The sequence below is a fragment of the Felis catus genome, chromosome A2 (genome assembly GCF_018350175.1).
Source record: "Felis catus isolate Fca126 chromosome A2, F.catus_Fca126_mat1.0, whole genome shotgun sequence".
Taxonomy (NCBI): domain Eukaryota; kingdom Metazoa; phylum Chordata; class Mammalia; order Carnivora; family Felidae; genus Felis; species Felis catus.
This window is the reverse complement of record NC_058369.1, coordinates 639,474-666,075: the sequence shown is the minus strand read 5'-3', so window position 1 is coordinate 666,075 and position 26,602 is coordinate 639,474. Positions and strand designations below refer to the sequence as shown.

At 67.5% G+C, this 26,602-nt stretch overlaps 3 protein-coding genes across 13 annotated transcripts; 1 reads left to right on the top strand and 2 right to left on the bottom strand.

Moving 5' to 3' along the window:
* Positions 1 to 336: 336 nt before the first annotated feature.
* Positions 337 to 9,619, bottom strand: MIDN (midnolin). Of its 4 annotated transcripts, none has more exons than XM_023242807.2 (9): positions 9,477 to 9,619; positions 7,628 to 8,258; positions 6,500 to 6,587; positions 6,257 to 6,319; positions 4,207 to 4,335; positions 3,810 to 4,121; positions 3,486 to 3,651; positions 3,068 to 3,328; positions 337 to 2,367 (listed from the first exon to the last, which is right to left on the bottom strand). In XM_023242807.2, exons 2-9 carry the CDS (start codon positions 7,858 to 7,860, stop codon positions 2,090 to 2,092), a joined length of 1,530 nt encoding a protein of 509 aa, XP_023098575.1. In that variant the 5' UTR covers positions 7,861 to 8,258; positions 9,477 to 9,619; the 3' UTR covers positions 337 to 2,089. The 4 variants fall into 4 exon arrangements, with proteins under 4 accessions (XP_023098575.1, XP_023098572.1, XP_044898651.1 ...); XM_023242804.2 differs by having other exon boundaries at positions 3,486 to 3,654; positions 9,477 to 9,618; XM_045042716.1 differs by lacking the exon at positions 4,207 to 4,335.
* A 3,043-nt stretch (positions 9,620 to 12,662) lies between these two features.
* ATP5F1D (ATP synthase F1 subunit delta) lies at positions 12,663 to 15,009 on the bottom strand. The gene is made up of 4 exons (XM_003981606.6): positions 14,793 to 15,009; positions 13,878 to 14,031; positions 13,291 to 13,379; positions 12,663 to 13,187 (listed from the first exon to the last, which is right to left on the bottom strand). Exons 1-4 carry the CDS (start codon positions 14,931 to 14,933, stop codon positions 13,065 to 13,067), a joined length of 507 nt encoding a protein of 168 aa, XP_003981655.3. The 5' UTR covers positions 14,934 to 15,009; the 3' UTR covers positions 12,663 to 13,064.
* A 480-nt stretch (positions 15,010 to 15,489) lies between these two features.
* Positions 15,490 to 26,434, top strand: LOC101085272 (CACN subunit beta associated regulatory protein). Of its 8 annotated transcripts, XM_045042680.1 has the most exons (11): positions 15,495 to 17,844; positions 19,628 to 19,747; positions 19,841 to 19,980; positions 20,211 to 20,275; positions 20,620 to 20,764; positions 20,969 to 21,140; positions 21,320 to 21,508; positions 21,864 to 22,074; positions 23,263 to 23,446; positions 23,567 to 23,647; positions 24,355 to 26,434. In XM_045042680.1, exons 1-11 carry the CDS (start codon positions 17,281 to 17,283, stop codon positions 25,421 to 25,423), a joined length of 2,940 nt encoding a protein of 979 aa, XP_044898615.1. In that variant the 5' UTR covers positions 15,495 to 17,280; the 3' UTR covers positions 25,424 to 26,434. The 8 variants fall into 8 exon arrangements, with proteins under 8 accessions (XP_044898623.1, XP_044898607.1, XP_044898615.1 ...); XM_045042688.1 differs by having other exon boundaries at positions 15,490 to 17,844; positions 21,045 to 21,140; positions 21,361 to 21,457; positions 23,263 to 23,647; XM_045042672.1 differs by having other exon boundaries at positions 15,490 to 17,844; positions 21,045 to 21,140; positions 21,361 to 21,508; positions 23,263 to 23,647.
* The last annotated feature ends 168 nt before the right edge of the window (positions 26,435 to 26,602 follow it).

The following is a 26,602-nucleotide window of genomic DNA, read 5'->3' as shown; positions in this document are numbered from 1 at the left end:
CCCGGGACACACTGTGGGCAGGCAGCCCTGTGCCCACACCCTGTAGGACTTCCGGCCTTGGGTACTGGGAAGTGGCTGGCCCCTCCCTCCACCGCTGGGGCAACTTCCTGCCCACCCTCACCTCCAGGCCCGGAGGGAACCCGGGAACTACTGTGGGATCCCCGCCCCCCCTTCCAGCTCCCACGGCCTGAGGTGGTGGGAGAACCAAACATCCTACCGGGTCTCCAGATCATCCCAAGCCCTTTCTCCGATAGAGACCACCCATCAGACCAGGGAGCCCCCTCTGTGATGGCCAAGACCGCTCCCCTGACCCCTGCAAAAGGGCAGCACAGTCACTCAGGTTTCATTTTCTGTTTATTACTTGAAATCACGGTGTTTGTATGCGGCTTTCTTCCCAATTTTTTCATACAGGAAACTCACGCAAGGTGCCGGGACCCCCCCCCCCAGCCCGACCCCCCCGAGGGTGGGTAATGCTTTCTTGAGGGAGCCCTGGTGAGGGCAGAGGGGGGCGGGCTGGTTCCTGCCTGGACCTCCACCCTCAGACCCGCGGAGGCACAGGTGTTATTTAAAAATCGTTTAAAAAAACAAAACAAAAAAAACCAAAACAGAACACATTTAAATAGGTATCCAAGACAGTTCTTGAAAAACAAACCCACTCCTTTTTTCTCCTTTTTTTTTTTTTTTTGGAAAATAAAAACAAACAAAAAACAAATCCTTGACCCCTACCCTCTGACCCCTCCCCACCCACCCCCCCACAAAAAAGTTTACAGAGCTACAGTTAACACATGATGTTCACATCTGAAACCATTAACTTTAAACACATAATGGGGGGTTCACCTAAGATAGGATGAAGGGAGGGACAGGGAGTGGGGGTGTCTGGAGGACAGAGAGGTGGGGCAAGGACAAGACTGGGGGAGTAAGGGGGGCAGGGCCCAATCATCTCCATTATCAGTAAAAATAAGTGAATGAACAAAAACTCCACCCCCATTGAAATGGCCCCAGTAGGGGGTTTGCCCCTCTGCCCCAGGGGGAATCTGGGGATGAGAGTGGGGAGGGTCCAATTAAGACCAGCAGCGAACCCCCCCCCAAGGGGGTTAATGCTACACAGCGTCACCCCTACTGGGGGCTTCACAGCTCAGCACCCCCTCCCCTCCTGGCTGCCAGAGGGCCTCCAGACACAGCCCACAGGCCCAGATCCCTCAGGTTGGGCCAGGAAGGAGGGCTGGGGGTATTATTTCCCCTGTCCCCCCAACCATTTCTCTCCCGAGTTTTCAAGAGACTCCCAACCACTATTGGCTCAGAAAATTAATAGTCTATAAATACCCCAAGCTCAGAACAAAAGGGGGGCGGGGCAGGAGGAAAGGGCACAGTGCGTGGACTCGAAGGCTGGCATCTGGTCTGTTCCCCTCCCTCTCTCTCCTTTCCTACTAGGAAAGGGCCCCACACCCCCACCTGAACCCCAAGGCTGGCTTTGGCCAGCCTGCTGAAGCGCTTTTTTTTTTTTTTTTTTTTTTTTTTCCTGGAAAAAGAGACCAAGAGAAAAAAAGCACAGATGTGGAGAAACGGCCCCGCGGGCGCAGGGCTCTCTGGTCGCTGTGGGGCCTGCTGGCCGCCCTGGAGGCCGGTGTGCACGGCAGGCCTTCCCTCCCGGGCCCTGCCCGTCTGTAAAGTGCATCATGAAGCATCTACATTTTTGACTTAAACCTGAAGGGACGGGGGCGGCTTCCTCGTCCCCACTCTCAACCATCTGGAGTGACTGCTACATATCTGGAGCTTGGGAAGTGGGCGGGGAGGGGCCCAGCTCGGCCGAGGCTCGAGCCGGCGGCGGGAGGAAGAGGCGGGGAAGTGTGAGCTGAACCGAGGCGGCAGGAACCCAGTCCATGGAGAGTTCGGAAAACCACGGTTAAGAATGGAACTTAAAAGAAAAAAAAAAAAAAAACACGAAAAACAAAAAATCAGAAGGAAGCTGGCCGGGGAGGGGGGGGGGGGGGCCTCCTGCCCTGACCGCCTGCCCTCCCGCGTGCAGGCCTCGCTGGGGGGGGGGGGGGGGAACTCTCGGCCCAGGGTGGTCGGGCGAGGGACGCGGGTCCTAGGCCACCACGAACTCTGACTTAATGTCAGGATTGACTTCCGGCTTCCAAACGGAGTCCTCAAAGTCGAGGCCCAAGCCGGAGGCCTCGCTGGGGCCGCCGCCACCGCCTCCCCCGCTGGTGTCGCTGCGGCCGGCCTTGCGGCTGGGCGGCCAGTGGTAGGGGCCGCGGGCGTCGCGTCGCGCCTTCCTGCGGAGCCGCTTCTGCTGAAGCAGCAGCTGTAGGCGCTCCACCTTGCAGCGGGTGGCCCGGTTCTCCGTCTGCCGCAGCCGGTCCCCTGGAAGGAGGCAGGGACTGTGACTCCTGAGCGCCCCCGCCCCCGCCCCCACCAGGAGACACAGCCCGGACTCCTTTCACAATGCACCGAGAGAGGGAGCCGGCCGAGGGGGGTCTTTGCGGCTCTGGCGGACCCCGGGGCCCCCCCAAGTGGACTCGAGCCGTCCGCTGCCTGTGTTAAACGCGAGCCGGGCGCTGGCAAGGCCGGGTCCAAGGCAGACGCGGAGCAACACTAGTGCCCGAGTTAGGTGGACCTCCAGCCCTGAGGCTGGTGCCTTGGTTTCCCCTTTGTGACCTGGGGGCTGGGGGTCTGCCCGGCAGAGAACAGTGCCACTGTTCCACGGGTCTCAGGATTCATTGGGGATGACTGGGTCTCTGAGGGACACAGGCTACCCCCAGAGCAGCTCCAGCGCCCTCCCCTCCATCAGACTCGGCCATTCAGAGGCTCCACCTGCCATCTGGACAAGGTGCGGGGGGGGGGGGGAGGCGCGAGCAGGGAGGAAGTACCCCCCCAGGAGAGGACAAGGACACTTTGTGCCCCCAACACACATGCTCCCTTCTCTCCAGGCTCGTGCAGAGAGGGTGAACAGCAGCTGGTGCCCCCCCTCCTCCCCCAGCTCCCCGGTGGGTCAGCTGCTCTGAGCAGCCCACAGAGGGGCCTTGAACAGCCCAAGGGCGGGCGGGGCCAGCCGGTCACTTACCCAGAGGCTTGCACGTGCGGGCCTGGCTCAGGGAGGCGGGGGCTGCAGCCGCCAGCTTCTCACAGGAGGTAGTTTTGGGGGTGAGGTCCGGGGCGGGCGAGGCGGGCGCGCACTGGGCATGGCAGCGGAGCTGGGTCAGCGACGGGGGCATGCCCTGGTAGTGCCGCGTGGCACTCAGAAGGTCGTTGAGGATCTGCAGGATGGTGCCGATGTCACGCCGCGGCCGCCCGCTACTATCCTGGCAGTTGGGGTGCAGCGTGCCTGCGGGAGGCAGGGGGGTTGCTGGTGAGTCCGAGTGACTGACACGCGGCCTCAGAAGGGCAGGGGGCCCCTCGTTCGTACATGGCGGGACCCCGGGGTGAGGGCCCAGACCCGCAGACCCGCGGCCTCTGGGGTGGGGACGCGCCATGACACCTACCAGAGAAGGTCCCTGAGAACACCCCCGGGGCGTGGTTCACGAAGCTCTCGATGACAGCGCCGGGTTTGCGGGAGCGGGAGGCGGGGCTCCCGCCGGGGGTGGACGCGGGGCTCCCGCCGGGGGTGGACGCGAGGCTGCCAGCACTGGCCGGGGGCGAGCAGTCCATCTGCTGGTCAGGAGGAGGGAGGCATGGTAAGCTGCGGGGTGCAAGGACAGCCCTCGGGGGCCAGGGTCCGGGGATGGCCCTCCGTACAGAGAACACCTCTGGGACCGCGGACAGCCACCTTCTGGGCCCCGAGGAGAAGCCTTCCGGGCAGGACTCACCTCGGGGCAGGTGGCAGCTGAGTGGGATCGGAAAGAGCCGGCTGTGACGGGTGAGGGGGACGCAGGGGCAGGGCTGCTGGACACCGGGGGCACTCGGGCGGCGCTGGACACTGGCCGGCAGGGAGAGGACACAGGGGCGGTCACGCTGGGGCCCCCCCGGGCGGCGGCGGCGGCGGCGGCGGCGGCCGCCAGCACGTGGCGGTGTTGCAGCGGGGTATGCTGGGCGGCCAGCTGCAGCTGGACGAACATCATGTGGTCACCCACGCGCAGCGCCAGGGTCAGTGGCGAGCGGCCGGACAAGAAGTCACTGACCTGTAGAGAGTGACTCGTCAGCGCCAGGGCCCCGGCCTGCTGCGCCCCCAGCCCGGCCCGGCCCCGGCCCCCCGCGCTGCGTGACCTGGGGCCTCTCGCCGCCCCTCTCTGGGCTCTGGGGTCCCTGTCGGTGCCACGGATGCTTAAATAAAATGAATCGGTATTTCCGGAAGACGCCTCCGCCAGCCCGGCCTGGCCCGGGCGCCACTGGGGGCTGTGGGGGACAGAGGCGGGTCAGATGGGGGGGCCTGGCCCTCCCTGGCCAGTTTGGTTCTTTCAAGGGGAAACCGAGGCCAGAGGGGGCAAGGCCCAGTCAGCGGTCGCTGTCCTCAAATAACCCCACCCTCCCAGCCCCCAATCCTCTGCCTGTGAATATGGGAGGGGGGCCAATCTCAGACCCCCTCCCAGTTAAGCCACCCAGGCAGCAAGTGGGCGGGAATTCCTGGACAAATTCTTCGTCCTAACCTTTGCTTTCTCAAGATAAATATTTATCTGTCCTGGGTGGGGCTGAGGCTGAAGGGGAGGTTTAGCTGCTGCGGGAGGGGGCCCTGATGGGTCTCTGAGGCCTGGGTCCCCTGAGAGCTCAACACAGCCCCAGCACAAACCCTCAAAATCTGGCGGTGTGCGTGGGGGGGTGCGTCTGAGCCCAGGCTGCACTGGGCTCCACCTCTGGAGCCTGGCCAGCGCCGAGCTTTCCCCAGGGGCCAGGATGGTGGGGGGGGGGGGGGGGGGTGGAGGTTTCTGAGAAGTGACATAGGCCAGGATGACTCAGAACCACCGCCTCCCAGCTCTCTGCTGGCAGCGGCTGGCGTAACCTTGGGGGCCGTGGGGAGGAGGAGAGGGAGGTGGGCAGTTTGCAGCCCCCACCCTGAAGCCTGGTCTTCATGGCATCCCCCCCCCCCAGCCAGCCCCAGAGACTCCCCTTGCAGGAAGGGCCTGGGGTGGCTTCCCAAGGGCAGCTGGGGAGTCCCCCCCACCCCTCCGCCCTGCAACTTCCTCCCTGGGGAGGGCGAACAGGAGGGCATGACTCTGTGCCAGGCGGGGAAACAGCCCTGGGAGCTCAGTCACTCCGCCCAGTGGCCCCCCCCACTCCTGACGCAGGCACCCTGGGGCGGATGTGAACCAAAGACACCCCTGGCCCCCCCACCTCCGCCAACCGCAGGCCCCCCATGAGCAGAGCTCAGTTCAGGAAATGGAGCTCAGCTCCCACCTGGCTCCCGAGACCCCAGCTCTGCACTGCCCCCCCCCCCCATGGCAGACCACCCAGCGCCAGGGCCCCTCCTCACTAGCTAGCTGCTGAGGACAGGATGCTACACGCCGGGGAGGGGGCGAGGGCCTCAGGGCAGGAGGAGGGAAGCCGCTGAGCAGGTTTCCTGCGGCCAGCCCAGCCCACCCCCTAGCTGGGGCGGGCAGCAGCAGGCGGATGGCTGAGGCCTGTGTCACCCTCCGGGGAGGAGGGACCCGCCGCCAGAAAAATGAGGAAAGGAGGAGGTTAAAAAAAAAAAAAAAAAGAAAAGGCTGCAACAAAACCGGGAACCCGGGTGTGGGCCAGCCCCTGCCTCCCGCTTCACCTCCTGGCCAGTTACTAAATATTTTCCTAACATCCTGTCTAGGCTGCAGCCCTGGGGCTGGGTGCCCCCCTCCCCCTTTTGGGGCAGAGAACAAAGGCCAGAGGGAGGAGAGAGAGGAGTGACTCCGCACCCCTTACAATGGGGTCACAGAAGGCGGAAGGACTGTCACCAGGCTGGCCCTTCCAGGCCCCCCCCCCCCGCAGAAATTTTAAAAAGGTCACCCCAGGGAAACCGCAGTGGCTGCGGAGGGGGTGCTCCCCAGTGTGGGCCTGGGGACCCAGGCCCTGGTGTGGGAGCATGGGCCAAGGTTACCCCCTCAGGCAGGCTTGTGAAAACCCAGCCCCCTCCCCCATGGCAGCCACCGTGGGAGAGAAGGCCCTCAAGGTCAGGTGGTGAGTGCTGGGGGGGGGGGGTGGGTAGGAAGGAGGAAGAGGAAGCTGGGTGACCAGGCTACACGGGCAGGAAAGCTGGGCGGCGCACCCCCTCCCTCCCCATGGGTCTCCAGGGAGCACAGACAGCCCCAGGCCCTCGCCCTGGGCTGGGAGGGACCGGCGAGGGTCTTACCTGTGTCTCAGTCAAGCTCTCCAGGGCCTGCATCACAGACTGCTCTGGCCTTGAGGCCTGCGACTGCAAACAGAGAAGCCGCTTTGAGCGTGCGCTTGGGTCAGAGGGCCCGGGCACCGGGGCAGGGGAGCCGCTTGCCGGCAGGGCCGCCCTGGCAGGGCGTGTGCTGGGAAGCGAGCTCTCAGGGGAGGGGGCTGCCCGCCTGTGCCAGAGCCTCCGGGGCACTGTGCCCCAGCCATTTACCATGAGGCCCGCCTCCACGGTGGGTACCAGCGTCAGCTTGCTGCCATCCCCCACGCCGAACTCCTGCAGCTTCCCCGAACTGAGCCGGCTGGGGGGAGGAAGGAAGAGGGTGAGGCCAGGAGACAAGGCAGGGACGCGGAAGCAGAGGCCGAGGGGGGAGGGCTGTGCTCCTGGGGGACGCAGGGGAGCCCTTCCCACCCCTGTCCCTTCCCGGCCTTCCACACCCGGGGCCTGAACCTCCCGGTGGGGTGGGGGGGGGGGGGGAGGGGGGTCTGTCAGGCATCTGGCCCTGAGAGCCCCCAGGCAAGTGGCTCAAATCTCCTTCCCAGAAGCCCCAACTCTGTACTAGGGCACCACCTCTGCACCTCAACAAAGCACTTTTTCATCATCCGGGTGCCAGTGCGTCCTTGCCACCCTCCCCTCACCCCAGGGTCGGCCCCAGCCAGTAATTTAGCTACACCGACCCGGGGCTCCTCTTTGTGGGAGCCACAGGGCTTAGCCTTTAGGGTCTTTTTGCGGGGCCGGGCTCCCCCTCCTCCCTCCCTCTCCCTGGCGCAGGCCGCCGCCGCTCAGACAAAGGAGACCCTCCCCCACCCGCCCCTCCCCCACTGGGGCCCCTCCGCTGGGGATGGACAGTGCGTGTCCCTGGAGGCCCGCGGGGGGAGTGCTCCCCGGTCTGGAGGCGATTTAAATACCAGGGGGGAGGGGGAGGCTGCGGGAGTGCTCGGTGGTTAGAACAAAGGGGGGTAGAGAGACGCAAGTGGGGGAAGAACACAGCCAGACGTGGAGGGGGGCACCGAGCAGATGCGGAAGCCAGCCGGAACGCAGGCAGAGAGGGAGGTGGCCGCGCTTCCCTCCCCCGCAGCCGGGACCCCCACACTGACCCGGGACTGCTGCCTTCCCGGGAGGGGGGAGGGCCGCCCTCGCAGCCGCCTTTGTGCAGCGACCCCAGGCGGGGGAGGGGGCCGAGGCAGGCAAGGCCGAGCAGAGGGCGCCCGAGAGCGCGCGGCGCGCCCCCGCCCCCCGTCTGGCCGCCCCCTTCCTTCCCCGTGCGGCGCGCTCTTTGTTCCCGCCCGGGGGCCGGGGCCCGAGGGGGCGGCGGGCCCGGGGGCGGCGCGCGGTACCTACGTGTCTTTGTGGAGCAGTGCCAGGCGCTCCTTGGGCACTTTGAGCCTCTGGGACAGCCGCTTGCGCAGCCCCTCCACCGTTTCGTCCGGGGGCACCGACAGCTCGTAGCGGGTGCCCGTCGTGCTGTGGATGGCCAGGCTCATGGGAGCCGCCTCGGCCGACGGGCCCAGCTCGCAGGCGCCGCCGGGGGCCCCGCGCCGGCAGCTCCGGGCGCCGCCGGGCTGCGGCTCCATCCCCGGCCCGCGCTGGAGGGATGGGGTCCGCGGGGCGCCGCCAATCCTCGCCGCGCCTCCGGGCAGTGCTGGGGGGCTCCCTGAACCGGGGTCCTCGGGGTTCCTAGGGGCAGCGCGCGTCCCCTTCGAGAAAGTCCCAGGAGCGGAAGGTGAAATCAGGAATCAAAATCCAAGCAGCGCTCCGGGGTCGCGTTGGCTCGTCGGGGCGCCTTCCGGGGGTGGGGACTGCACTCGCGGCTCCTTTCAAGGACAGTGGGCGCGGAGGAGGGTCCGGAGAAGGGGGTGCCGCTCGGGCTTCCGCGCTCGGTGCCGTCCGCCGCTCCGGCCGCGCTTCCCCGCGCGTCCCCTCCCTTAGCAACAGCCGCCGCCGCCGCCGCCGCCGCCGCCGCTTGGAAGATCTGGGGGTGAAAGTAACAAGAAAAAAAAGTTATAATGTATCAACGTTCCAAGGGGCGGGGCTGCCGCCCCCTCCCATTCACTACTTACTCCGCCGGCCCAGCGCCGGCCAATCGTCGCGCGCCGAACGCCCAGTCGGCCGCACGGGCGGGCCAATAGGAACCGCCGCGGCGCTGCCCCACGTGGCCGCGCGGGCCCGCCCCTCGCTCCGCCCCCGGCCCGGCGGCCAAGGGGAGCGCGGCGGGGGCGGGACTGGCGCCGCTCCGGCCCGCCCCCGCGCCCCACCCGCCCGCGCCGGGGGCCATTCATACGGCCCGCAACAAAGGGCAGGCGGCCGGAGGGAGACGGGGGAGGGGGACGGCCCGCAGGGTCCGAGCCCGGAGCCGCGCGGCGTGGGGGCGGGCACTGTCCCTGCGCTGGGAGGGGCAGGAAGCCGGGGGACACCCCCCCCCCCCCCGTGTCTGTCCGGGAAGCCGCCGCGAGCGGAAGCGGGAGGCGATCCCCACGCTTCGTGGCCGGGCGGCTCTCGGGAGGTTCGGACGGCGGGCGTCCCCCACCTGTGGGGCGTGAGGTCCCGGCGAGGAGTGGGGCTGCGGGCGGGGCCTGCACCCTGATGACGTGGGCCAGTGCCGGGAGGGCCCCTCCCGCGCCGGTACCACCTCGCGTCCCACCCCTGTCCCGCGGGCCGGGCCCGCTTCCCGAGTCGCGCCCGCCCGAGCCGTGACGTGACGCGGCGTCCCCGGCTGCGCCCGCGCGCGCCGCTTGGGGCTGCGGTGAGTCAGCAGCGCCGGCGCGCCCCCTGCCGGCCCCGCCCGGGAGCGCTGCCGGGAGTCCTGGGGAGGGGGCGCTGAAGCTGCCCTGGGGCCGGGAAGAGGCCGACGGCACTGCCGGCGAGCGGGGAGCTTCGCTAGGGGCTTGTAGCCTCTAAGGAAGGAGACTGGGGCCACACAACTGAAGAAACTCAGGCCGAACAGCAATTTGCTCAAGGTCACTCACGGGGTAGGAAGAGTGCCCGGGAGGCGGGGCGGGGGCTGAGGTCCTGCCTGGGCGGTGCTGCTTGCGCCGAGCCCCTCCCATCCCACGACCCGAGGGGCTTGCCAGGGCTAGAGACACCCCGAACCCTGTCTGCCCACAGAACAAAGAAAAGTGGGACACCTTTAATAAAAGGCCTGAAGTGGGGACCCTCCTACTCGTCCCGTGAGGTCCCACCCCGCACTCACCAGGCGCCGCCAGTCCGAGGTCCCAACCGTCCTGAGCTTACCCACGTCCGGGACTAGAGCGCGGTGGCGGGGCAGGTCTGGGACCGAGCGGGCGGCCCCCAAGCCTTTATCCGCACCGCCTTCCCTCGGGGTGGAGTTTGGGCGGGCAGGGGGCGGAGGGCCGGGCGGCCAGTGACGCAGGCGGGCCCCCGCCCCTGCCTGCAGGCCAGGGCCCTGGGGCGCCTTGGGGCCTGGCTCCCCACCCCTGAAGCCTCGCTGCGTCTATGGGGGGTGGGGGTGGGGGCTCTCCATGAATACTGTAGAACCTGGGGTCGGAGTCGGCTCAGCCGACCAGTAGTGTCCCCAAGACGAGGTTTCGGGGTGCACGAACTGACTCCCGCCCCGCCCCCTTTCCTGCCGCCCCAGGCCGGGTGCTTCCGCCTGGGGGCGCCCGAGTAGGGGAGCGTGAGCGGAGGGGGGCCTGAGTCAGTGGCCACGATCCAGGAAAACAGGCCGGAGTCACCTGCCTGTTGTGGGGGTGCCCCAGCCAGCTGCCCAACTGCCTGGCCGCCTGCATCCCTTAACGGTGACCTCAGACGGCATTTATGGAGCGATTAACCTGCGCCAGGCCTGCCGAGTGCAGCCAGGCACCACCCGCCGCGCTATGACCTTTCCGAGCCTGTTTCCGTAGCTTGGCTATAGAGTGATAGGAGAATCCCGCGCGGGACTCTCTGGAGCCCCGGGGGTGTTGGGGCGGGCAGGACCACCCTACCCATCTCACAGACCAGTTAACTGACACCACACGGTTTTCCCCAGCATGCTGCCCTGGGTAGGGACGGTTTTGAGGATGACCATGATTGGTGTGGGGCCTTCTCAGTCCTTCCGCTCCCTCTGCCCAGAGGAGGGGGACCTCAGGACCTACTGCCCTACCCCCTGTCCATTTATCTGGTGTCTCACTTTATCTGGCCTGACCACCTCCACCCCACCCAATCGTGGGCACCCCTCCCAGGGCTGTGTGCTTTTCCAGGTCTCCATCCTGCTCCCACCCAAAACTCTTGCAGCCTCTGCACCCCCCCCCCCAGTCACACCCACACAGGACACCCCGCCCCTCAGGGTCAGGGCTGGGCTGTAGGGAGAGGCTGAGCCAGCCCTTGGAAGGGGTCACTGAGGGGCTGGGGTTGAGGTGTGCGCTCCAGCAGGTGGGACTCCGGCTGGAGGCAGTGCCGGAGACTGGAGAGGGGATTGTGGGGCCACAAGCGAGGGCCTTGCAGGGGCCAGACGGCCAGGTGGGCACCCCACCAGGCAGGGGTGGCCCAGGGAGTGGCGGACTTGAAGCTGGAGCATCTCGACGCTGGAGGGGCTGCAGGTGGAGTGAGTGGCGGGTCAGGGCTCCGCGGCTCGGGCGGGCAAGGCTGTGGTCTCGGGGCGTGGAGACCTAGGCCGTCAGGTTGCCGAGGGACTGGGTGGTCCTCCTGGAATTGGGGCCCCGAAGGTCACGCACTTTGGAGGTGGGGTACTGCTCTCAGGAAGGGACCATGGCCCCAGCCTGCCTCTACAGGTCCCACCTAATAAACACACTAAGCCCATCCACTTCCTACTTCCTTTCCTCTTCAGAGCATCCTCGTGCTCTAGATGGTTCTTGGGTGTGAGCACACACCAAGTGCGAGGGGACCCCCTTCCTGGGAGAGGAACGGACCCTTGCGGGAGCCTGACCTCCAGGAAAGACCCCTGGCTCCTGGTCACAGGGCCCACTCCACTCCACCCCAGGGCAAGGCCCGGGACAACACAGGTTGTTCCCGCAGGCCCACATCAGGCAGAGGCATCCGGAAGTTTCCAAAGCTCACACCTCCCCCAGAGGCCCTGCACGGTGCTGAGGGGCCTTACCTACATCCGAGACTGCCCACCCTTCCCCCCCCCCCCCACCCCGTCCCAGAGGCTGAGATCTCTTAGGGCACAGAGAAGTGCAGATAGGAGGATCCCCGGTGTGGGTGGTGCCGGTCTGGCGGCCTGGTGAAGGTGCTGCTGTCTCGGTGGTGTCGCTGTACCCTCTCACCACCTCCTGGAGCCCCCACGGTGTCCTTGGTCTTATTTATCGCCCCCAGGGCCTGGCCAGGAACCCTAGGACCTAGACTCCAAAACGCTCCAAAACGGGGGACAGGGAGAAGTGATCCCATGGCTGTCACAGCGTTCTCTGGGCTGGGGGTTCCTGAAGCGGGGGCCAGCTGCTTGGGCCTACCAGCCTGAGGAGGGGGACCCAGCTAGGAGCCCTCCACAGCTGCGAGCTAGTCTGGAGGCCCCCACAAGCATGGCTCCACTACCTGGAGCCTCCAATACAGCCACAGGACAGTCACTCACACGGGACAGTGACACACGAGCACAGAGCCCATCTGTGCTGACAACATGCCTGGGGGTGGCCTCCCCGTCACCTCCAGGCTGCCAATGACACACGGGGAGGCCCGGACTCTCCTGCACACTCACGCCCCTGGAATCCCCTTGCCCACCCTGCTGAGGCCCGGGGCTGAGGAAGGAGAAAAATGAGACCCCTGCCCCAAAGTCTCCCGCAGGCCACCTGGAGCCAGCGTCTGGGCCACCCCCACGGTTGCAAAAGGGAAGGAATGGAGCAGCTGCCCGGTGCCAGGGCTGCCCCCGCCCGGCTGCCCCACCCCATCTGGGGCCAGCCCAGGGGCCCGGATGCCACAGAGGTGCCAACACCACCGAGGAGGAGGGCGCAAGGCCAGCCCAGGCCACCCACAGGCCGGGTGAGCAGAGGGCTGGGCCTCTGTGGGAGCAGGCAGGGCCCGCCTCTTCCCAGCGTGGCTGGGGCGGGCCGGGGAGCCCACAGGGCAGCCTGAAACCTGGCAGAGCCCCAGGGGGCTGTCCAGCAGCCCAGGCCCAGCCCAGGAACAGCGGCCACGCCCCCGCCTGCTGTGTCCCCAGGCCCCGCCAGCAACTTTGCCCACACCCACCCTCCTGGGATGATGGCAAACGCCCTGCCCACCACCCACCGTGGTTTCACTGAGTAAGCTCCCCGCTCCTCGGTTTACTCCAGACCCTCAAGGATCTCTTGGGCCACAGCTTCGACACCCTGGAGGCCGAGGCTGGTACTGAACGTCTCGTCACACTGGGGGCACAGGAGCACTGCGGGAAAGGCCAGGCAAGGTCCTGAAGCCACAGGCCCAGACAGGAGACAAAACCAGCATACACGAGTCAGGTCCCTGGTTTTTAATGGGGGGCTCAAGCTGGGAGCGGGCTGTCCCAGGGGCAGGACGAGGAGCTGAGGGCTCCACAGCAGAGTCTACAAGGTTAGAGAGAAAGTGGGTGGCACGTCGGGTTGGGGCGGGGTGGGGGGAGCGGCTGGAAGGGTGAGACGCAGAGCAGGGTCTCAGCAAGCCCCCCTTCGCTAGGAGGCCTGACAGTGTGCTGCCCCCTGGCGGCCTCTTGGCAAGACCGCTCCCTCCGCCCAAGACTCCCCCAGGTGGCTCGAGGCCCCTCTCTCCCCACTTCCCCACCCCCAATCAGACGACCCACGCGAGCTGGTTCAGCCTGCCCGGGACATCCCCGGTCCGGTCCTGGGCCTCGGTTTCCCCGCTGGCAAGGGCCACGGACCGCCTACTCGAGAGCTTTCACCAGGGCCTCGTTGGCCTCGATGCGGATTTGGATCTCGGCCCTGGAGGCCTCGTCTGCTGCCCCTGACAGCTCCGACTGCGCCTTCTCCAAGTTCACCTTGGCGGCCTGCAGGAAGTGGGAAGCAGGTGAGAGCCAAGCAGCGACCCCGCCTGGTGCCCTGGCTCAGATGTGGCCTCCTGGGTCCATCGGCTTCCCCTGGAACACTCACCCCCACGTCCAGCATGTCCAAGGTCACGGCCTCTTCAGCCAACAGCTGCACTGAGGAATCAGCGTTCACTGTGACGGAGCCGCTACTCACTGCGGGAGAAGACAGCCGTGAGAGTCCCGTGTTCGGGTGCGGGGGACCCTGTCAGCCAGAGCCACAGAAGCGGCTCCAGAGCCGTCTAGCATGGGAGACAGGCCGATGCCCACAGGGCCCATGGTCGCCCACTGGCACCTGCACACGGGGCACAAGGCCTCCTTCCTTCACCCACCAGCACCAGCCCATCAGCTGAGCCAGGGTCAGGGGTGAGCGGGGCGCCGGGTCTGCATCTTGGCTGTACCTCAGAGTCGTGTTGCTGCACGCTCTCCTTAGGATCCAGTACCCCCCCCCCGCCCTCTCCATCGGCTCCTCTGCGACAGGACTGGACTTCCCTCTCAGACGCCTGGCCCCCACCGAGACCCTGACCCACCACAAGCTACTGGAGGCACGGGTTTGTCTCTCTCGTGGGCTCTGCTTCTATCCACACGGAGAAGCCAGACACTTGGGCCTGCTGAAGCACGTGGCCCCGCCCAGCCCCTTCCCGGTGCACTCACCAAAGTATTTGGAGGTGGTGCCGTCCTCGGCGTGGACAACAACCAGCCCCGGCCGCAGCACCTGCAAGGTGGGTACGTGGGCCGCCAGGATGCCAAAGGCTCCCGTCTGCGTGGGAACGTCCACTTGCCGGACGTTGGCACCATTGAAAAATACCTGGAAGAACACGCGGGGAATCCCTGCAGGCCAGTCCTCCCCGCCCGGATCTCAGTCTGCCCTGCAGTGAAACGGCCCAAGGCAAGACCCCACGGCGACAGAACACACACGGAAGCAGCCACGAGGACGCGCATACTTGTTTTGGTTCTCTAGCAGCATCTTAGCGCACAGAAGATAAAATCCAGACGGAGCCCGTCCCCACAGAAACACTGCCAAGAAGTTGCCAAGAAGGGCGCCGACCCAGGAAGACACAAGACAACAAGTGTCTGAGGCTCGGGGTTCTGCGGGACGGGGCGAACGCTGAGGTCCGGCCCTGGGGCGTTGGATTCCAGGCGGAAGGCTCGGGAACTCGGAAAGCTTTATGGGGCTCGGATTCCACACCACTTGGAAAGGCGTAGGGCGTGGGTCAACGACACAGGGGTTGGGGGGTGGCTCTCGGAGGGACACAGGTGGAGGGGGCATCGGTCCGGGGTCCTGGAGGGGGAGTGAGGGATCTCCGAGACTCGGAGGCTGGGGATCCCGGAGTCCTGACCACAATGGGGCGCCGACGCGGATCCGGGGTGCGGAAGGCGGACATGGATCCGGAGCAGGAGGCGGTGGCCTGGGGATGGATTTCGGACCACACGGGGGAGGGGGCACAGGGAGCGGAATAAATGAGGGTCGACAACCCAAAGGTTGGAGGTCTCCGATTGCGGACCACAGCGGGTCCCGACTGGAGGTGGTGATCAAGGAGGGGTCCCGAGCCCGACCGGAGTCCGAACCTGCGTGGGTGAGGCGAAGGTGAAGGACATCTGGCCCGGGCCCGCAGCCGGGGCCGGCGCAGCCGCAGCCTCAGCGTAGGCGCGGGCCTGACGGACGAGGCAGCGCAGGCCGGGACGGCGCAGGACCGCGACGGGCAGCATGGCGACGGCTGCGAACGGACTCCGGCCGAAAGCGGGCAACCAGGAGGACGAGGAGGACGACGCGCAGAGACGTCTGGGAAGAGGAGTCCGGGCGAAGGCGCACGCGCGAACTACGACCCCCAGCAAGCCGCAGGCGACTTTAACAACGACGCGCCGAGCTCCGCGCATAGCATGCTGGGGGTTGTAGTTGCCTTCCAGTCCCAGGAGCCTGCCGGTGGTAAGGTGGGGGGGGGGGGGGGAAGGGGAGGACCGGAAGCCTGCGCGGAACAGGAGTCACTTGCATTCAAAATTTGGGGGGACGCTCGTGGGGATGCCAGGCGCTAGAGAGCCATCAAGGGATATACCAAGATTCCGGCTCTGGTTTGGGGTGGTGGGGACGTTTAACACTCAGTGTAACGAATACGCAAATCATACAGCGTGTTAGAAGTTAACTAAAAAAGAAAAACAGGGGCGCCTGGCTGGCCCAGTCTGAAGAGCATGCAACTCTTGATCTCAGGGTTGTGAGTTCAAACCCCATGTTGGATGCAGAGATGACTTAAAAATAAACTCCAAAAAAAAAAAAAAAAAGGAAAAAGAAAAGCAGAATGGGGGGGGGGACGCGGGAGCGGGCAGCCAGCGGACTGTCAGAGACGCAGACGTTGCGGGGACGGCCAGCCGGCGCGGCTCGAATACAATCCCCAAGGACGCCAGCAGAGGGCGCCCCGCGACCGGAGATGCGCTCGCCCCAGCCCCGCCCGGCCACCGCCCCCGCGCGCCGGTGACGCACGGACGCGTGCGCGGGCGGCCCGGGGCTCTGCTGATGTCACCGCGGCTCGCGCAGCCTCGCTCACGGCGTTGACGTCACCACTCCGCCCCCGCGCACACGCAGGTGGCGCCCCAGGCCAGGCCCCCAGGCCCACATCTTGGTCTGAGGGAAAACGCGGAGTGCGGGATGCACGGGCCTGGGGCCCACGCCGGGAAGGGACTTGGCTCCCGAGCGAGGTATGCAGGCTGCAGAGGTGGTGTCGCACCTGGACGGGGTCGTTGCGTCAAGGTGTTGCTCCATTGGCTCTCCAACCCCAGGGGCTGTCCGCGCCCTAGCTCCCTGCCTTCCAGCGCCTCGGCCGCCTGGGGTCTGCAAACGAGGGAGGACCCAGGCCTAGTGCCCAAGCCCCCGTCCCCTCTGGGCCAGTGCCGTGACGGACATCCTGGCGCTGTGTGTGTGTGTGCGCAGATGGAAGCCCTACTCGCGTTTCTAGGGGTGCATCCTGTGTTCAGCCCAACTTTTCCCAGAGCTCTGGCCCCCACATGGAGGCAAGCCTAATCTGCCTAATCATTCGGCTCCTGGAACCCATCCATTGGACAATTTCTGTCCAGTTTCTACTCCAGGGTGGCCAATGGGTAAAGGCACCACCTGTTAGTCGAGTCCCAAACCCAGCGTTATTCTGGAAATCTCCAGTGGACCCATCGGCAGGACCTGTCCACTCAGTTGGGCCACTATGGCCACGATCACTGGTTTGGATGGCCCCAGCCTCCTCCCCTGTCCTCCCCTCGCTGCAGGTGCCTTCACACACAGCCAGAGGTACCAGGTCATTCTCCTGCTGGGAACCACAAGATGGCTTTCCTTGTTCCTTCCAACACATGTTGAGCTACAAACACGGTTTCTTACCTCAGGTCCTTTGCACATTCAGCTCCCACTCGCTTAAGCCAGCTTTGCTGGGTATTTACCCACTTAACAAGCACATTCTTGTCTCCAGTGTGCAAGCCCCTGGGGACCCAGCGCTTGACTTGGAACTCACCCCTGTAGTGGGGGAAGGGGTGAGGAGCGACACAATACACTGGAGCAAATAACAGACAACACGAGGACCGTGGAAAGAAGCAGGGGACTGAAACGTGGGGTGTGAGTTGCTGTGTTACCAAAGGTAGCCATGAAGAGATATAACGGGACTCGGCCATTTGGGAGAGAGTTGAAGGAGGCCAAGGAGTGAATCTTGAAGCTGAGTGGAGAAAGAGCCGGACAGGCCCAGCACCTGCAAGTGCAAAGGCCCTGAGGTTCGACTGGCAGTGTCAGTTTTCACTGGAGAAAGAGGTGCCATTGTGGGGTGCTGAGCGTAGGGCCAGGTGGGCTGGGCTAGGACCCAGGCCAGGCCAGTGCAGGCTGGTGTCCTAAGCATCTAGAAGGATGAAGCACTAGTCTCTGAGAAGAAGGGGGAGCAGCTTTGGGATTCACCAGACATGGAGTTTCTGCCAGAGTAGTTCAGATGTCACCCCGGGGCTGCGAAGGCCCTGGTGGCACTCAGCACAGATTATAGTGACTACCTTGGCCCGTTGCTCGTCCCCACAGGCAGAGCGCCCGGTGAACCTGACAATGTCTGCAGCACATTGGGGGAGAAAGTGGGGGGCATGTGTCCAACACCGCCTAGACTGCATCCTGGGGGCCCCCAAGTTGGGGGAGGCGAAGGAGGGGAAGCCGACGCACCCGTCTCCTCCCCGACGTTCCCGGCCCCCGGTCCCTCGGACCCTGGCGAGGGTCCGGAGCAGTGCCGCAGGGGAGGGGGTGGAGACTCAGCGGCCGCGGGAGAGGGCGGCTCGGAGTGGGGAGGGGGCGTCCGGGAGCGCAGGCTCCGCCCCCCACTCCCGCCGGAAGGGAAGGGGAGGCGGTGGCCGGCGCGCTGCGAGCCAGACGCGGCAGCGAGCGCGGCGGGGGCGGTCTGCCCGGGACCGGGTGGCACCCAGCGGGTCGGAGCGGGCTCGCCGCCAACGCGGTCACGTGCGCGGTCCCTCCTCTTGCGCCCTGCCTCCCCCGCGCGCCGCGCTCTCCATTCATAAATTCTCCGCCTGCTCCGCGGCCACCGGGCACCGGAGCCCGCCGGGAACGCCGCGCAGCCGCCCGCCCGCCCGCCCCCCATGGGCCGCGCGCCCCGGCGCTGAGGTAGGCGCGGCGGGCCCGGGGATACGCCGAGGCGGGCGGGGGCAGGCGGGGGGCCGTGCGGCCCGCGATCGCCGCCGGCTCCGGGGCCCGACCTGGCTCCGGACCACCGGCCCTTCCCGCGAGGCGGCGAGACCGGAGGGAGGGGGTGGGAGTCGGGGGCTGGGGCGGGCGTGGGGGGGCAACCTGCATTCCCCGTCGCGGCCTGGAAAGGAACATTCCCCCGCCCACGCCCTCCCCCGGCCTCAGTTTCCCCTGTGAGTTCCAGCGAGGGTGATGGCGTCTGCGTCTCCCGTCTCCGGGATTAGCCCGAAGCGGGGATGCGCCCGGAGTCTGGCTTCCTGCCTCTCCTCCAGGGCTCGCCATGCTCTTCCCCGGGGCCGGCCGGGGGCGCGGGGATGGGCGCGGTGGCGAGCGAGCTCGGGGAGGCCCGGCTGGACCTCAGGGGCGGGCCCGTGGGGAGCGTCCGCCCTCGGCTCCGGTCCCCGCCTACCCCCGCGAGTCCACCTCTCTTCCCCTTCGGCCTCCTGCCATCTTTTCTGGTCTCCTGTCACGGTCCCTCCGCTCCTGCCCCCTCCCCCTACAGCCGGAACTCATTTCCCGACCTACTTATGCGCGCCCCCTCCCCCAGAGGATACCCGGGAGCCGGGCCGTTCTCGGACCGCGGCGCTGAGAACACCTGGGTGTCGCCAGTGCCCGCCGCCCCCCCGTCTCTGGGCCTCTTTACCCCGCTGTCGAGTGGGGTTAAACCCGAAAGCGTCGGGGACGCGGGAGCCTGTGTACAGGTTCCCTCTTTCCTCTGGGGAAGGACCGAACGCACGCCCTGCCTACTGAGCGCTGGTGGTCATCCCGGCCCGGACTCTGCTCCCTGAGATCCCGGAGTGCAGTCCCCGGTCCTTCCCACCGGGAGGAGCTGGCGTTGGGGAGGGCCATCAGGTGCAACGTGCGAGCAGTCCCTTTGCCGAGGGCTGAGCTCCCGTCCCCGGCCTCCGTTTACTCCTAGCGCCAGGCAGAGGTGGAGGCTGGCCTGCTCGCCCGCCGAGGCGCCGGGCCCCGCGCTGGGCACCGGCGGGGAGGCCGCTGCAGCAGCCATCTTGCCGCCCAGGACCGGCTCAAGCCGCCCTGCAGGAGGCCTCCCTCCCCCGCGCCCCCTCCTCTCCGCAGTGCTCCCTGGCAACCCCCCCCCACTTCCCCCTCCCCGCTCGGCCCGCTGGCTCGGTCGCCATGGGAACCAGATTCTTCAGGGCTGGGAACACATGCGCCTTCTTTGGCCTTTTCGCTCCCCCTAGCACCGGGTGTGGGGGGGGGGACAGCTACCTCCGGGAGTCGTGACTTGGTAGTCTCTTGAGCTCCGTGCCTCCGCCCCCCTCCACGGTCCCTGTACCGCTACCGCGGAACCAGCCTCTGGCGCTGGGGCAGCCCCTTCCTCTCCCGTGAGGGGGCAGGCAGGGCTCCTGGGTCTCGCGGGAGCGAGCTGACATCCTCAGTTTCCCTATTCCTCCTAGGAGTGCTTCCCCTTTTGCGGGCAGGCTTCCCGGCCAGCTCGCCGGGCCGGCCCCACCGGCTGGGGAGGTGGTGGAGAGCAGACGCCTCCCCCGTTTTGAGCAGGGGGAAACGGAGGTCCCGGCGTCGATCTAAGCGGGGTGGGGGCTGCCCCGGGGCTCTCCTCCACCTCTCCGTGAGTCACCGCCCCCCTGTGGACTCTCACTCCCACTCCCTCTCTCTGGGACCCGGGAGGGAGAGCAGGCGGAGGAGCTGGTCTGAGCACGCCCTGCCCCCCCCCCAGGCCCCTCCTCCTAGCTTCAAGATGCAGCCCACGCCCACCATGGCCACCACCGCCGCCGCAAGCACCGCCGCCACGGCTGCCCTGACCTCGAGGTGGGACAACACCACCAGCAGCCCCACCGTGAGTGAGGGGGCCCGGAGTGGGGCTGCTGGGCGGGGCGGGCCGGGCCTCCGGAGGCCGCCCCCAGCGGTCCTGACCCCTGCCGGCCCACAGGCGGAGCCTGACCCCATCCTCAACAACTACGTGCTGCTGGTGGTGGTCCTGTCGCTCTTTGTCGGTGGCACTCTGGTGGTGCTGTCCGGAGTCCTGCTCCTGTGCAGGCGCTGCTGGGAGGTCCACCGGCGCTTCAACAGGTGTGCAGCCCACCCAGCCGTGGGGCCCCCCTGGGAGCGCCAGCGGGGGGGGGGGGGGGTGGAGAGGAGAGGGGACGCGCGCCAGCGCGCGCTTGCTCTGCGGGCATCCGGGGGCCTGTGCGGGGCCGGGTGAGTGCGGGGTGCCTGGGCTGCGGCTAGGCGGGAGGAGCTCGGGCAGCACTGTCTGCCTGCCCCGTCCCACCTTGGGGCCCCCCGCGGTCTCTCCCCAGAGCCATGGAGGAAGCAGAGAAGACCACCACCACGTACCTGGACAGCAGCGCCCATCCTGCCCAAGGTGCGGCGCCCCGCCAGGCCCTGACCCCTGCCCACCTGCCCGCCCTCCTGCCCGCCCCCTTGGGCCGCCTGACCGGCTGTGTCTGTCTGTCTCCCCCACCAGACTGGGCGCAGCTCGATTCCGACTCATCTCTGTTTCCTTAGAGCCCGCGTAGGTGCTCACAGGCGCGTGCTGAGCGAGTGAGTGTGTGAGCGGATGTGTGAGTGCCCACCTCGCCCCTGCCCCGTCCCAGCGCTCAGTCGGGCCCCACCCCTCGACCCTTCCCCGACCCACCCCCCAGCCAGTCGCCGGTCCAGCACCAGGCGAGGCCCGCCCGGGGCCCACCCTCTCGGCTCTCCTCGCAGACCCTGACTTCAGGGGGGAGGACCCCGAGGGCCAGGACGCGGAGACGGAGCGCTTCCTGTCCACCAGCTCCACGGGCCGCCGGGTGTCCTTCAACGAAGCAGCCCTGTTTGAGCAGAGTCGGAAGTCACAGGACAAGGGGCGCCGGTAAGGAGTGGCTCAGCACGAAGGGACCCAGTCCCTGGGGAGGGGTGGGAGCCTGATGCCCTGTGATTGGGCTCCCTGGGAGTCGGGCCCTGCCTTCCACCCCCGACCCCAAACCAACAGGGACGGCAGCAGGGGTGGGCTCGGGGGTTCGGGCTGAGCACGGGGGCCGGCTGGCGTGGTGACGGGCAGGCGTGCCGGGCGCAGGTACACCCTGACGGAGGGGGACTTCCACCACCTGAAGAATGCCCGCCTCACCCACCTGCACCTGCCACCCCTCAAGATCATCACCATCCACGAGTGCGACTTGGGTGAAGCCAGCGCCACCACCCCCCCACACGCCGCTGCCGCCCCCAAGGCCAGTCTCGCCATATTCCAGGTGAGCGTGCGGGCGGCCGCCAGCCTGGTGCTCAGCGGGCGGGACACCCACCCTCTGGGCTGGGCCCCGCACCTCAGGACAGGGAGGGGGCGCCTGGCTCGGGTGCACAGAGGGCTGTGGGTCCAGCGCTCCCCCTCACGCACCCGTGCTCTTTGACCTGTTACTGCTTCCTCCCCCAGCCCCCGGGGAAGGCCCTCACCGGCCGCTCTGTGGGCCCCAGCTCCGCCCTGCCAGGTGACCCCTACAACTCGGCCGCGGGCCCTGCCGACTTCGAGATCAGCCCCTTGGCGTCCAGCGACTCCGGGGAAGGCGCCTGGGTGAGGGCCCCCGAGCGGCCCCTCCCCTCCCTGCCCCACTCCAGGACCGAGGTCAGCCTGTGGCCTCCCCCCTGCCATGGCTTCCCTTGCTCCTGCCCGGTCCCCCTGCGTGGGAGGGAGAGGGGCCGGCAGGGCGTAGAACACACGCACGGGGCACTCCTCAGACCAGGGACGCGAGCTCTCTGACACTCGTCCTCAGGAGCCCGTCTGTCCGGGGCTGGGGACCACAGAGCTGCCCAGCGCCTGGCTGAACCCCTGAGCTTAGTCCCGCTGCCACCCACCCGCTGAGAGCTGTGTGTTCCCCCTCTGCACTGGGGGTGGGGAGGGGGGAGCGCAGAGCTGCGGCCCAGGCTGGGGCAGCACCGGGAGGGTCTTTGTGCCTGATCGCCTCCCTCCTTCCTTCCAGGCGGATGCAGGCGCCCGGAGCACCAAGCCGGTCGGGTCAGGGGCCACAGGGGGACCCGAGGAGGCAGGTCCAGGCTCCGGGGCAGGACCCGTCCTGCATTTCTTCACCCGCCTGCGGCGCCACACCAGCCTGGACGGGGCCAGCCCGTACTTCAAGGTCAAGAAATGGAAGCTGGACCCCAGCCAGCGGGCATCTAGTCTGGACACAAGAGGTGAGCGGCGGCCCTGGGTAGAGACCAGGGCCCGGAGAGTACAGCCCCAGGCAGCCTTACACAGCGAGGTTCTGCACAGGGAAAGGTCACTGCTCCCCAGGGGCCTCGGGCTCCTGCCCCGGGCTGGCCAGCAGCACCCCTTGGCCACTGGGCATCTTGCCCCGGGGCTTACAGCTGGTTGGGCCGTGCGCTCTGCTCCAGTAAAGCAGGGGCACCGTCAGACCACAGCAGAGATGGGTGAGCTTTTTCTGCAAGCTACGAGACCGTAGCGGTTTTGGATCCGTGGTCCGCCTGGCGGGGCCGTGTGGGAGCAGCCACAGACTGCGTGTCTAAGCGAACGCAGGGACGGGCCGGTGCGAAACGGTCTTCAGGATGATAGGTCATGGGCCCATCTGGCCTGCGAGCCGTAGCGCACCCACCCCTGAACTAACGCGGCAGCTCTTGCCTCCTGTAGGCCTCTGGTCACGTGGAGCCCTGGCTATAGGGCCTTCTTATCGTCAGCCCAGAGCAGGAGCACGTGTCGGGGTGGGGAGGTGGCCACCCTGAGCGGCGGGTACCAACAGGCCCGTGCCCAAGGGAGCTGGGCCGGGACAGGACGGGACAGGCGGCCCTGTGGAGGTGGGGGGTCCTGGGGTCAGGAGAGCTAAGGAGAGAGCACAAGCCCCTCGTCGGGGCCTGGTGCCAGCTAGCGCTGCAGGGGAAGGAGGAGCGAGTTCTGGCCGAGGCGCTCCTGGGCGGGGAAGGCGGCCTACTGCACTGCCGTCGGGAGCTGAGACGGAGCCCGTGGCCCCCGAGGGTGATTAGAGCCAGGCATAGGTGTGCAAGTGCCTGGGGCCTGTTTGCCGGGTGACTGTCCCCCTCCCTTTCCCACCAGAGCTTCGCCTAGGCCCTCCAGGGGGCCCGTGGGTGGAGGTCGAGCTGGCAGAAGAGGCCTCCCCTCTCTCCCCCCAGCGGCCCCAGCCAGCCTGTCCCTCGTCCTCCCACGTGTCCCGGCTTCTGCCTCTTGGCTCAGCGGCGCCCGCCTCCAGGTGCCCAGTGCAGACCTGCTCCGGCCTTGCTCTCGTGGCCGGAGCTGCTTGGGGGTCCCGCTACCGCCGCGGCACCTCAGCGCACCCCTGACCCAGGCGGCTCCTTGCGGCCCGGGGCCGGGAGGGACTCGGGCAGGCTGACGCGCCTTCCTCTGCACAGGCTCCCCCAAGCGGCACCACTTCCAGCGGCAGCGGGCAGCCAGCGAGAGCACCGAGCAGGAGGAGGGGGACGCCCCCCACATGGACTTCATCCAGTACATCGCCAGCGCAGGCGACACGGTGGCCTTCCCGCCCCCCCGTCCCTTTCTGGCCAGCCCCGCCAGCCCATCCCCCGCTCTCGGCAGGTATTTTGTAGTGGATAGAAGCGTCAGGGGTGGACCTGTGGGCCCCTGCCCCACCCAGTCCCCCGCTAAGTGGCCTGGGGAGGGCTTTCCCCACCCTGCAGACATATCCCATTCTTCCAGCTCCATCGTCCCTCCTGGAGACTGCCTCACTGGGGCCACCTCTCCAGCAAGGACCAGAAGAGGGAAACTGGGGGAGACTGGGTAAGGGCAGAGGGGCAGGTGGGGCCCTGGACGATGGCCACAGGGTCCCCAGGACAGGACGCCTGCCCAGGCAGGGCTGCCAGGGGCGGGTGCCTGCTTGGATGTTACTGCTTCCTGCTAGAGTCCACGGCCCCGAGGGGTCCACTGTGGCCTGGTGCCCCTTCCTTCCTGCCCATGTTCCTGAAGGCTGGATGGCCCCTTCTCAGAAATTGTGGCTGCTTCTGCCCGCAGCACCCCCTCCCCCAGCCCCACAGACGGAGGTACTGGGGTGGTGAAGCTGCCTGAGTAGTCCCGCTGGGGAGTAGGGGCCGAGCTGGACTCCCCGCCTGGCCCCGTCCATCCCAGCCACTTCCTTCTCCGCTGAGGTGTTAGGAAGAGGGGAGCGCCACAGGGGAATGTTGACTCTGTGGATGAGGCGCCAGCCACCTGCAACGCCAGCAGGTGCTTGGGTCAGATACTGAAGAAAAAAAAAAAAAAAAAAAAGCCACGATTGAAAGGCAGGTGCCAGGAAGGCTTGGGGTTTATCCAGAAACCACCCCCTGTAACAGGGACCGCCAGCATTTTCTTAAAATCCGCTCTCCGCAGAGCCTGGCCGAGCCTAGGGGGTCCCCACCGGCGCCCACCCTTCCGGACCCAGAGGCAGGGTGGCTGGGGAGAACACGCAGGGGCGCGCACAGCCTTCTTGACTGCTGCGGCCTGGCTTGCAGGCTAGAGGCAGCGGAGGAGGCGGGCGCCGCGGGAGGAGCGAGCCCCGAGTCTCCCCCCGAGCGCAGTGGTGGTGCGGGGCCTGAGCTGCAGCAGGAATCTGATGGTGAGCGGGACTCGGGGCCAGAGCAGGCCCAGACCACCTACCGGGATATCTGGAGCCTGCGAGCCTCTCTTGAGCTGCACGCGGCTGCCGCCTCGGACCACAGCAGCAGTGGCAACGACCGCGACTCGGTGCGCAGCGGCGACAGCTCGGGCTCGGGCTCCGGGACCACCGTGCCCACTTTCCCACCGCCCTCGCCGCCCCCCACCCCCCGGCCGGCAGACAGCGAGGCGGGAGGTCCGCGGAAGCTGTTGCAGATGGACAGCGGCTACGCCAGCATTGAGGGCCGCGGCGCCGGCGAGGACGGGCTCCTCAGCGCGTCCGAGAAGCGCTCTTCCTTCACCAGCGCCGGCCGCACGGCCACTGTGGGCACCAGTTTCGAGGGGGCGCCGGCGCCCACCGAGGCGCCCGTCCGACCCCGCAGCCCGCGCGCCTGGCCCCGCCGCGCCCCGCGCCGCGACTACAGCATTGACGAGAAGACAGATGCCCTCTTCCACGAGTTCCTGCGCCACGACCCGCACTTCGACGACACGCTGCCCAGCGCCACGCGCCATCGCGTGCGCGCGCACCCCCACACGCGCAAGCAGTGGCAGCAGCGCGGCCGGCAGCACAGCGACCCCGGCGCGCGCGCCACGACCCCTGCCCCGCCCGCGGCCCCTTTTGGGGCCGACTCCCGCCCCACGCGCGCGCCTCTGCGCCGAGGCGACAGCGTCGACTGCCCCCCAGAGGGCCGCGCGGGCGACGAACCGACCGCGCCCGCCATCCCGGTCATCGAGGAGGAGCCCGGCGGTGGCAGCAGCACCTGCCCCGGCTCGGGCCTGTGCGTCGGGCCCCCGGGGACGCTGCTGGACAAGCTGGCGGCTGGCCTCGATGACAGACTCTTCCCGCCGCGCCTCGCCCAGCCCATCGCCACCGCTCCCACGCTGGCCGCCGCCGCGCCCACGTCTCCCGACCACAGCCCTGCCTAAGCCCTGCCTCCTGCACCCACCTCGTCAGCTTCTCCGGCGCCGCCCGGGACCCCTGCCACGGGACCCGCCTGGGGCGCGACGCTCCAGGGCGCGAGCGCTGGGGCCGCGGGGCCTAGCGCGCGCACGCGCGCAGGACTTCCGGACGCCCCCACGTGCGCGTGCTCGCGTCCTCGTGACACCCTCGAGCTGCCACTGGTGGGCACGCGCACACGGTCCCCGTTGGGCACTTAGCAGGTGCCCTGTGGCTTCCCAAAGCGCGAGGCTGCAGGGCCCTGGCTCGGCTGGAGGGGGCGTGGCAGGCTCTCATCTTCGGGCTCCCGGGGAGAACGTCCACCTGCCTTCCACCCTAGACGGCAGCCTCTGAGTGGTGGCGTCTCGGGCACAGAGCACCGGGAGGCGCTGGCGCAGGACCTGCTCCCCCGGGGCAGGGGCGGGCGGTGCGGGGCGGCGCATGCGCAGGGCGCCCCTACCAGGACCAGTGGAGCCTCGAGGCGAGTCTGGGCTGCACGCGCTGAAGGCCTCCCCAGGGCGCACGCGCGGGCCCTCTGGGGCCCGGGGCTCCGGAGATCGGGGGCCGGCCGGCGCCGGCGCTGCAGCGCAGGTCGGGTGGAGGCCGCAGCCGCCAAACCCCTGAAGCTGTTTACCTCACTGCGGCATGTGCTCGCGGCAGTCTGCGCCCCCTCCGAGCAATAAACAACGCCTCGCCGCCACCCCATCCCGCCGAGTTCCCACGCCCACCCAAAGCATGTGAGTGGGCCACCCGCCCGCCCCGCAGGTGCACCGTCCAAAGAGCAGCCAGAACTCTGTCATGTTTTAAGACACAAAACCCAAACGGCCAAGGTTTCAAGTTTCCCAAGCTTTATTTATTGCCAAAAGATGGGGCAGCCCTCGCCTGCGGCTGAGTCGCCCCACCCCGCCCCTCCCCTCGGAGCTTCGTGCCGTCTGTGTACCATCCAGTGATGGGAGTTTCTTGTGTTTGTTTTCTGGTTGATTATAAATATTTACTGCACACTCTTGCTTTTGGTTCGGGTTTTCTCTGGGGACCCAGGGGCACAGAGAACTTGGAAAGACAGGGTCCTGCGATCAGGCCCCCCGGCTGCTGCACTGGGGAGCCGAGGGCCCCGGGGAGCTTTGGGGAGACCGGTCACCACCGAGGGGACTCCTGTCCAGCGTGGCCAA

Bases quoted from the DNA above. Each gene is read 5' to 3' on its own strand.
- MIDN (XM_023242804.2), bottom strand. From the start codon at position 7,860: ATGGAGCCGCAGCCCGGCGGCGCCCGGAGCTGCCGGCGCGGGGCCCCC. The intron at 4,336-6,256 runs GTAAGACCCTCG...TGTCCCCCACAG, and splicing joins AGAGCTTGACTGAGACACAG to CCCCCAGTGGCGCCCGGGCC. The intron at 3,329-3,485 runs GTAGGTGTCATG...TGCCTCCCGCAG, and splicing joins GTTCTCAGGGACCTTCTCTG to GCACGCTGCACCCCAACTGC.
- ATP5F1D (XM_003981606.6), bottom strand. From the start codon at position 14,933: ATGCTGCCCGTCGCGGTCCTGCGCCGTCCCGGCCTGCGCTGCCTCGTC. The intron at 14,032-14,792 runs GTTCGGACTCCG...GTGTTCTTCCAG, and splicing joins CCTTCGCCTCACCCACGCAG to GTATTTTTCAATGGTGCCAA. The intron at 13,380-13,877 runs GTGAGTGCACCG...CTTCTCCCGCAG, and splicing joins CACCACCTCCAAATACTTTG to TGAGTAGCGGCTCCGTCACA.
- LOC101085272 (XM_045042669.1), top strand. From the start codon at position 17,281: ATGTCTGCAGCACATTGGGGGAGAAAGTGGGGGGCATGTGTCCAACAC. The intron at 17,845-19,627 runs GTAGGCGCGGCG...CCCCCCCCCCAG, and splicing joins CCGCGCGCCCCGGCGCTGAG to GCCCCTCCTCCTAGCTTCAA. The intron at 22,075-23,262 runs GTGAGCGGCGGC...TCCTCTGCACAG, and splicing joins ATCTAGTCTGGACACAAGAG to GCTCCCCCAAGCGGCACCAC.